Source organism: Magnolia sinica, chromosome 12 (genome assembly GCF_029962835.1).
Source record: "Magnolia sinica isolate HGM2019 chromosome 12, MsV1, whole genome shotgun sequence".
Taxonomy (NCBI): domain Eukaryota; kingdom Viridiplantae; phylum Streptophyta; class Magnoliopsida; order Magnoliales; family Magnoliaceae; genus Magnolia; species Magnolia sinica.
The window spans coordinates 707,317-717,643 of record NC_080584.1 but is presented as its reverse complement, the minus strand read 5'-3'; the positions used below and the strand labels follow the sequence as shown (position 1 = coordinate 717,643).

General features: G+C 42.4%; 1 protein-coding gene across 1 annotated transcript; it reads right to left on the bottom strand.

The window, feature by feature from the left end:
- Positions 1–234: 234 nt before the first annotated feature.
- On the bottom strand, positions 235–1,447 carry LOC131221709 (uncharacterized). Its single transcript, XM_058217007.1, has 2 exons — positions 1,337–1,447; positions 235–522 (listed from the first exon to the last, which is right to left on the bottom strand). Exons 1-2 carry the CDS (start codon positions 1,445–1,447, stop codon positions 235–237), a joined length of 399 nt encoding a protein of 132 aa, XP_058072990.1.
- Positions 1,448–10,327: the final 8,880 nt, after the last annotated feature.

The following is a 10,327-nucleotide window of genomic DNA, read 5'->3' as shown; positions in this document are numbered from 1 at the left end:
ATTCTGACCTTGCATTCTAAGCACGCTTATATTGCACACACACTGTCTCCAGAGGTGGATATCGGGTTTCTACAGGGAGCAGAGCTTTGCTGACATAATATACCGGTAACTGCTTTCCTTCATGCTCACGTATCAAAGCCGAGCTTACAACTATGTCAGAGACCGCCAGGTACAACAGCAGGGCTTCCCCAGGGTCAGACTTTGATAGGAGAAGAGAAGATTCGAGATATGACTTCAACTGCTAAAACCTGCTTCACACTCTTCCGTCCAATCTACCGTTTGCCGTCCCTTTAGTTGTTTGAAGAATGAGAGGCATTTATCAGTAGCTCGAGAAAGGAAGCGGTTGAGTGCGGCTACCCGTTCAATTAGTCTTTCTACGTCTTTAATCGTTTTCGGGGATTCCATGTCAAGCAACGCCTTGATCTTCTCTACATTTACCTCGATTCCTCGCTGGTTGACAAGGAATCCGAGAAATTTGCCCGAGCTTACTCCAAAGGCGCATTTGCTCGGGTTCAACTTCATCTGATATTTGTAAAAGATAAAGAACATTTCTTCTAAGTCGGCAATATGATCGGCCGCATGTATACTTTTAATGAGCATATCGTCGATGTATACTTCCATGGTTCGGCCGATTTGCCGAGCGAACATTTTGTTCACTAACCGCTGATAGGTTGCTCCTGCATTCTTTAGGTCAAATGACATCACTCGGTAACAGTAAAGACCTTTGTCAGTGACAAAGGTAGTCCTAAATTTATCATATTGATGCATTACAATTTGATTGTATCCAGAATAAGCATCCATAAAACTAGAAAGTTCATGTCCCACCATGTTATCCACCAACTGATCGATCGTCGGAAGAAGAAAGTTGTCCTTTGGGCAGGCTTTATTTAAATCGGTATAGTCAATACAGCCTCGCCACTTTTCGTTGACTTTTTTTAATGAGTACGACATTAGCTACCCATTCTGAATAGTATATCTCCTCGATATATTTAGCCTTGAGGAGCTTGCTGACCTCTCCTTCGATGATGGTGTACCTTTCAGGGCCGAGTGGTCGTCACTTCTATCAGATCGGTCGATAGGTAGGGTCGATGTTGAGGCAATAGGTCATTACCGAGGGATCAATCCCAGGCATGTCTTCATGGCTCCATGCAAATATGTCGGTGTATTGTTGGAGTAGAGAGACCAACTTTTCTTTTAGGGGCGACCGCAGAGACGAGTCAATCATAACCGTTTTGGACTCGTCTGTCTCAACCAAAGGTATTCAGATAAGGTCCTCTACCGGTTGGCCTCATTCATTAGTCTTGGCCCGCTGATCCAACGATCTGATCATGGTTACCTCGGCTGGAGCTTTTATAGCCATCACATAGTAGCGCCTCGCGTCCTGTTGATCGCCTTTGACAACTCCTACTCCCAATTCGGTCAAGAATTTCATAGAGAGGTGGTGCATCGACACGACAGCTTGGAGAAGACATAGGGAAGGTCAACCGAGGATGGCGTTGTAGACTGATGGTTGATCGACTATCAGAAAGTCGACCATGACTATTGCCTGATGCGAGGAATTTCCAGCAGTGAGGGGCAGTGAGATGACTCCTTCAGGAAGGATTTGTCCACCTAAGAATCTGATCAATGGGGTTCGTATTGGCCGTAATGCCGACCGTTCAATGCCCATTTTATCGAATGCTTAAATGAACAACACATCTGCAGACGATCCTGTATTGATGAGAATATGGTACACTCTGCGGTTTGCTATAGTGATGGTGATAACTAAGGCATCATCGTGTGGATGGTGAATACCCCGAGCGTCTTCATCAGTAAATGATATGCAGTACTTTTCTTTTTTTTCTCTCTTTTAAAGGCTGAGCTAAAATCAAGATCTCGGATTCAGGTCGACTAATGCTCCTTGCATAGTTTTTCTGAGCATTGTTTGAGTTGCCTCCGCCTCGGGGACCACCGATGATAGTTCAGATTTCTTCCGTAAGTTGGTTATCACCTAAGCGTTCTTCTGTCGTCCCGGTTCTTTCGACATGTTCTCTGAGGTGGCCTTCTCAGATGAGCCTCTCGATTTCTCGTTTCAAGTGATAACAATCACTTGTGTTATGCCCATGATTGCGATGATAATGGTAGTACTTGTCTTTGTTCCGCCGATTGGAATTACCACGGAACTTGTCAGGCCAGTTAATGAACCTTTTGTTCTTTATTCCATATGGACTTGCTCTCGTGATTTATTGAGCGGAGTATAAGTTGAGAACTTATTATCGGGCCGCTTACTCGACCTACGTTCATCACGGGACCAATCATCCTTACGATTTTTACCACTAGCTAAGTCAACTTCCTTTTTTCCTGACGCTTTAGCTGGGGGTTTTAACGTTTTGGGCGGCCTCGCGGAGGATTCGGGTTTCTTCGGCGTTCACATATTTATCCGACCGAGCTATGAATTTTGCTAGAGTAGTGGGCGGATTCTTGTTCAAGGATGTAAGAAACGGCTTATCTCTGACGCCCTGCATGATCGAGTTAAGAGTTGTTTCGTCCGAATGTTTTCGAACTTGGAGTGACTCGAAGTTAAAGCATTTGATATAATCCTTCAGCAGTTCTCACTCTTTCTGAACTATGTTGTTCAAGTGCGCAGATGACTTCAATTTTTTCTTCCCACCAATAAAATTGATAAAGAAAGCGTCGCTGAGCTCTGTAAATGAGCTAATAAACTTCGGCTTTAACTGTTTGAACCAAAGCCGACCTACGTCGGCTAAGGTGAGGGAGAAGGCCCAATACATCACGGCATCCGAGGCATCGTGCAATTCCACGTAAGTCCGTAAGGACTTGAGGTGATTGGTTGGGTCAGTTTTACCGATGAACGACGTGATTTGAGGGAGACGGAATCATTCCGATAGCCGAGCTTACATAATCTCTTCTGTGAACGGGGATGTCTTTGCCTCGGGCCTTGTCTGATTTACGTTGCAATTTTGCCTCATATCTGCGATCTCTTCTTGCACTTCCTTTCGTAGATCCTGAAGGTCAGCTTTCCAGGGTTCGTCTCTATCGGTCGTAACCTCGACCAGGGGCCTACTACGCCTTCTCCCATCTATTTCGAGTCGAAGATCAGTGACAGGTAGCGGGGCGGACATGGAAATATGAGAGGGTGCAGGTTCAGCTGGACCCTGGTGCTGGCTTTGCTGAGGAACAAATCGTGGAGCGACGGGCTGGGGATCGGCAAATTGTCATGGAGTGTTTGCCCGACCGTCGTCCTGCTGAGGCAGATGAACTTGCTAGCGATGAATCTATTCCAGTATTTGGTTCACGTAGTTCATGTCGATCCTAAGTTCCTGGACCTCCTTATCTAACCGTCCATTTCCTCAATTCCGTTGAGTGTTCCTGGTTGAAACAAAGGTTGTCGGGTGGGCTGCAGAACCTTGGCGATTATCAGGTCGGTTCTGGGCCCCTAGGCTCCATTCGTACTTGTTGGGCCTTCTGTTGCCGGTGGTCCAGTGACAAGGACCTCATTGGGCACGTTTTGGATGGTCTTTCTCGTTCTTGCCATCAGAGATTACTCAGTACTTGGAGAGAACGACTTTTCCTTCGTTTCCCACAGATGGTGCCAAACTGTTGGTGCAAAAAACTGGTGCGCCTCTCCAGCCTCTTACCTGCACAAAAGGAAGACAACGGAGACCTTGGCTAGAGCCGGGGGCCCTCCGATGCTAAAGTCAGGACTAGGATCGTAAGAGAGGGTTTTTGAGAGAGGTTCTTGCGTACCTTTCACATTTGCAGTCTCCTGTATTTATAGGATGGGGAGGATCCCATTGTGCCAGGATTATTTTCCTGATATCTTGGATATTCGATGTCTATCCAATATTGAACTCTAGCCGATCCCGAGATCCTCGGGATGGGGGATCTTTTAACTGGATTTTTGGGAAGGCGTTTCTTTACGCACCGTTTCTTCCCTTTCTCGGTAGATTCTATCGATTATATCGGGCCTGGCCGACTCTACTGATGAGTGAGACTCGGCTGACTATAAAAGGTTATGCTACTTGCCATCTGTCGAATGAGACGAGACTGATCCATAACCGGTGCGGTCTTAGTCTGATTGTCGACACTGTAACCGACCTTAAGATAGGTTGGTTTTGTGGCCAATCGTGTGGCTTCCAAGATTTAGGCCTTAATTGGCCTCTTTGGATGTTACTGCCTTATTTATCGAGCCAACTTAGTGCACCTCATAGATGATGCCTTTTGGCTCAGGACCATATAAGTCTCGGTTAGGATTAGTTTCTTATGATACGAGCTGAGTCTCTCCTTTAGGCTTTCGATATACTTGCCTCGGAATCCCGAGCGTTGTAAGTAGAGTTGATCCATTCCATAGCCAAGTCGCCAGACTTGTACTATTTTTTCCCCAACAACATATATGGTACATGTATAGATACACAAGCATACACAAGGATGAAGAAGCAAAATGCACCCTTCAAAAGCCATCTCACATCCATGTGAACTTTACATTCAACTAGAAATCTTCACACGTGGGTCTACATCTTAGTGATTTTAACAGTTCATATAGTGGACCACCCAAAATATCCCATGCACAATTTAAGTGTGGAACACTGTTTATAAGCTACCAATCATATGGCTAAGGGTTGTTTGGATACCACCTAACCTGAACAAAAGGCATACACATTTAGTGTGACTTGAGGGGTCGTTTGGCACCATGGATTTGAGGAGATCTGAGGGGATTTCAAATCTCCTGTTATGTTTGGCACCATAAAGTAGTTGGAGCTTTTAAATCCAAAGGATTTCAAATCCCCTCGGAGAGAGGGTTTCAAATCCAAGGTGGAAGCTTGGATTACATCTAACATGCATGTGGTGCTTACTTGATGAGTGTACTACCCTGATTTTTGGTATATGAAATATTCTCAGGTTCAATACCAGTGAGTGGCCAGATACTGAGCGATGGAGGTTTGTTGAAAAAGCTGAGGGTCTGTTTGGACACACCCACAAAAGGAGAATTTGACATTTAAATGCTTTTATGAGCCAAACCTCTTTTTTGTGTTGTGCATTTGGATACACTTTCAAAAACTCTGTTTAATTCCAAAATGGGCACTGAAAATCTGAGTTGCCAAAAACTAATTAGATTGATTTTTGAAAAATCTACCAAGAAAGTCGGTTTGGACTAGAAAATCCATTTTACGAAGTGGCATCCAAACGGCCTCTCATTCTACAACTTTGCTTGTGGGGACCACACAGTAGTTTGCATGGTTAACCCAACCTGCCCCGAAGGGTCGTACCACCAAGAAAGCGTACCACCAAGAAAGCTGGACGCCTAAAAAATAAGGTAGATCCAACCATCATATGGGCCACTATGTGAAGTTATTATTATTATTATTATTTATGTTCATATGTGAAGGATGGCCTGTCTTTAGTAGTGACATAAATGAGTGGACAGTCCAAATGGACTTTTCTTTAATTTTTTATTTTTTAGATGAAGGATGGCGATACCACCAAAGTGTAAAGAAATTACACTAAGGGCCTGTTTGGATTACTAACTATCACGATAATGTAAAAGAAAAGTTGAGTGATTATAAAGTTACTTTATCAGCCTCCTACAACATTTACATTTGACTTCCCACGGTGTTTGGTTTATTAGTAGTAAAACATTAATAATGACATTTTTCATTATTTTAGTGTCAAAATCATCACATCTATACAAAGATAGTGGTTTGGATTTTAGATTTACATGATAGTATCATGAGAAATTGCAATGACTACAAAATTCTACTGAAAGCATTTGCATTTGACTGAAGATTCCCATATTTAGTTTTGTAGTGGTAAATCATAATCATAACACTTGGTAATTGGAAATCCAAACAGGCCCGAGGACATAAACCTTACCTTTCAAAATATCTATACAAACATAGAAAAGTAAAAACCGTTTAATTGCATATGCCAATAGACTGTCTCATATTAATAATCTGTACACATTGATGATTGGCCATCCTGTACGCCAATTAAAAAGCTTTGGGTATGTTAATATCCTATGAAAGTGGGGACATCAGCATTTCCCATTTTATATATCATTTCATACTAAGATACAATCATATCTAATCTTGCCTAACACACTTAAGGATCTCATTCAGTTCACTCATTCATGCATATGTACATAAACATACACATGTATGGCACATGTATGTGTTTTGGGTTGTTTTTATTTCATCTATGCTTCTATCAAACTAGCAGCTAACTTTTCTTTTTTTCTTTTTGGCATGTTAAGGATGAAGAAGCACGATGCACCCTTCGAAAACCGTCACCCATCCATGTGAACTTTGAATTTGACCAGAAATATATCACGTGGGTCCACATCTTAATTATTTTAACGGTTAATTAGTGGACCACCCAAAATATCCCATGCGCAATTTAAGCGTAGAGCAGTACTGTTTGTAAGCTACCAATCATATGGCTAAGGGTTGTTTGGATATACCAGTACCTACCCTGAACAAAAGGCATGCACACATACTTTGAGAGCCTGTTTGGAATAGGGGATTAAATGATATGGAATTGTATTAACTAGAATTAATACTATTATTGCACAATGAATGCATGTATGGAAATACCATGGTATTTACTTTGGTGGTCCAATTCTATGTTGGGGATCAAATTCTTCTTTTGAGAAAAACAGTCTTAAGTGAAACTTGCATTTGGGGAACATGGAATTGTAATCAACAGACTATATTTCACAACGGATGCCGGTCACCCACACGTAAAGGGTGCATATGGAGGGATAGCGTGACTAAAACACATGCATGTATGTGGGGCCAATTTTGCAATGGACCTCAAAATCATGAGAAATCCTATGGTATCTAGCTATTATCTATTGTTGGGACTAGATATGATACTTGGATTAATCCAATACTTTCCGTCATTTTCAAATACTATAAATTTTCATGGAACCAAATGCAATTCCATACCGCCTAATCCCATGTTCCAAACAGGCCTAGTGTCTTACTTACAAATGGAGCCAAACCAGCCATAGGAAGCGCAACTATAAAAAGAGGTTCTTAAAAAAAAATAAAAAAAATAAAAAAAATATTGGATTAACAAGTGACCCATAATCATGAAAACAATCTTAGCCAATGTATAAGTTTCAACAAGCATTGACACTACTTATTATGTTTGTAAGATATATCAAAATGAATTCCCCTATTTTTCTCTGACAATCAAACACACTCTTAAGACTAAAGTGATGATAGGGCATGGTAGAGCCCATGATGGGCTACCACATGAACCCTCATTTGCACTAGCATCATTTCCTTCTGCCAGGCATCACATGTTGCACCAATGAGAAAAGCGTACATGGTATCTAGAGCCCGCTGGGCACTGAGGTAACCTGACATTCAAAATTTCCCATATATACATAATCTAGAAGCTTGTTTTGATAGAAATCACTACTCATTGTCTCAGCTAGGGTCCACATCCCCACGGTTTAATGTGCGGGTGTTAGAAAGCCGAACCATTTATTACCTAGTGCAGACCGTAAACTATATACCATGTATCAAAAAATAATATGGTCCACTCAAGAAACAATCAAATTTCCATGCGTGTGGACTCACTTGATGAGTGGACATTAAATCAGTGCGATTTCTGCATGGTAGCTGACAAAATGTGTTTCCCTCCTAATGGACAGCTCAAATCGATCGAATCGACTGTCTAAATGCTATGAGAGCAGTGGACCATCTCTCACTAATTCAGTATACATGCAACAGTATTGTCATATCTTGATATCTAAATGCTATGAGAGCAGTGGACCATCTCTCGGTTTGTGAGCTATGACTGATTTAAGGTTCTGATGATCTGGATCATTTTCACCTCTGATCGAGCATTCTCTATTCCATCTTTGTCATGAAAGTGTCTGCGACCTGCTCTACATTAGTCACATCCGCTTCAAAAGAACTCGATCTCGAGTTCTTGTCCAGCTTCGGTTCATGATACTTGGTTAGGTTCGCAACATTGAAAGCATGCGAGATCCCCATGTCATTCGAAATATCAACAATGTATGTGTTATCATTAATCTTTCGAAGAATTAATATGGGTTCAATCTTCTTGTTCTTTAACTTATTGTAGGTCTCGATAAGAAATCTCTCATTGTGTAGATGAACCATAACATTGTCGCCTACCTCGAATACCTTTTGTCGCCAATGCTTGTCGGCTTACTATTTGTACTTGTCGTTTAAAGCTTGCAAATTGGCTTACACATCTGCATGAATGCCCATGATTTGGTTCGTCATATGCTCTGTTGCAATGCTTATACCCGAGAGCTTGAGTAAAAGGACTAAATCAAGTGTGTGGTAGAGCACTCAACTAAAAACAATATATAATGAGGACTTCCTTGTCGAGCGGTTTACCATATAGTTGAATGCAAACTCTGCTTGAGACAAGGCCAAATCCCACTACTTTGGCTTGGAACTTGAAATACACTAGAGGAGATTTCTCAATGTGCGATTCATAACCTTAGTCTACATATCGGGGTAGTAAGGTACTACTAAACTGAAGTCAGGTACCGAAATGATTCCACAAAGTTCATCAGATGTGGCTAATGAACTTTGTGTCATGGTCAAAAGTATTGGTCTTTTAAACCCCGTGTAGTCACATAACCTTTCTAAAGAATAAATTTGCCAAATGTGTTACGTCAAGGGTCTTCTTACATGGGATAAAGTGTGTCATCTTTGAGAAACAATCTACTACCGCAAACACCGAATCCATGTCATGCTATGTTCATGAGAGACCAAGTACAAAATCCATGTATAAGTCCTTTCAATGGTCGTCAGGCACATGTAATGGGGTGTAGAGGCCGATATTCTGAGACTGCCCATTAGAGGTCTGGCAATCATGATAGCGATGCACTGCTTTATCCACATCACGTGCTAATTGCAAACAGTAATACCATTCCTCAAAAAGAGCTTGTGTCTTGTCTAGAGGTGGGCATTTCTGACCCGATCCAGTGGATCTGACCCAATCCAACCCGATCAGACCCGTTCCGAACAGATTCGATGGCCTAGATCGGGCCTAATCAAGTGTATAAATCAAGATCCGATCATTTTTCGGGTCAAATCCGGATAAAAGTCTATCCGGACTGATCCGACCTGGATGCCCGAACCGAAAGGATCCGCCCTGAACTGACCAGACCCGACCTGGAGCAGGTAGTATAAATATTATTTTTAATTTTTTACCCTACCCTCCCACTCTACCCGAATCCCCGTCGCACCGAACCCTAAATCCCCAAACCCTCTCTACCCTAAAAGGGAGAAGAAGAAGAAGAAGATAGCGAAAGAGAGATCTGAAACGGAGATGAGGCAGATTCTTCTACCAAATCCCTCTCACAAAGCCCTCTATCCTCTTCTCCGGCCGTCGTCGCTGCAGGACCCATCAGGCCCCTTCGTCTCATCTACTGCAACAAAAAGGGCAAGTTCCGCATGGACCTCAAGGTGGTCGCGGCCCTCCAGCTCATCAAAGGCCCTGTGGGTGTTGTCTCCGTCTCCATCTGCAGCCAGGCCTGCCAAGGTAAGAGCTTCATCTTGAATCAGGTTCTACTTAATCCTCTCTCGCTCTCTCCCTTCCTCACTCCGTTTTAAGGTTTTAGTTTCGTTGATTTGAAGAATCAGTCGAATACATCCTTTTCATGCGTTATGGGGAATAGCATTCTCGTAATTCTTTCTATTTGGAAGACTGCTTTGCTGCATGTAATTGTATTTAGGTTTATAGGTTCTTGAATCTCTCCATGCATTTACGGGGTTAGGTTGCATGGTTTGCAGGTGTTTTAACAGTTTTGTTATCTTTAACAAGGCAGAATTCCTGAATTGCCAGCTCTGGCCTCTAGATAGGAAATTTCAGGTTTGCTATCTCTTCAGATATCTTTTTCACTTCTACCTTTAACACTGGACTGATCTGAATATGGCATAATCCGATCTGACTCAATTTTCCTAATCGAGTCGGACTCGGATCAATTCATGCCAATATGGGTCAGGATTGGATTGAGTCAGATGACCCAGATTCGGTCCCGAATCAGACCGAGTTCGAGTTAGGCCATGCAGAACTCGAACCGAGTCGAGTTGGACCCAATCTGATTCGACTCAGTTCGATGCCCATCTCTAGTCTTGTCTCACCCAAGGTGTCCACTAAGGCTAACTCCATATAGCTCTTGGATAATCTACTCCCTTGGAGAACTTTGGAGGATGTACAATTGATTCCCTTTGGAGAGGAAATCATCTTGCATATCTAGGTCGCTAGGATGACCCTCTTGGCATCTCATGTATCATTGAAGTCATCATCCTCAACATATAACTCATTAAGATAG

Coding starts and splice junctions, on each gene's coding strand:
- LOC131221709 (XM_058217007.1), bottom strand. CDS start 1,447: ATGCACCACCTCTCTATGAAATTCTTGACCGAATTGGGAGTAGGAGTT. Junction 523..1,336: donor CTATAAAAGCTCCAGCCGAG/GTAACCATGATC, acceptor TACAAATATCAG/ATGAAGTTGAACCCGAGCAA.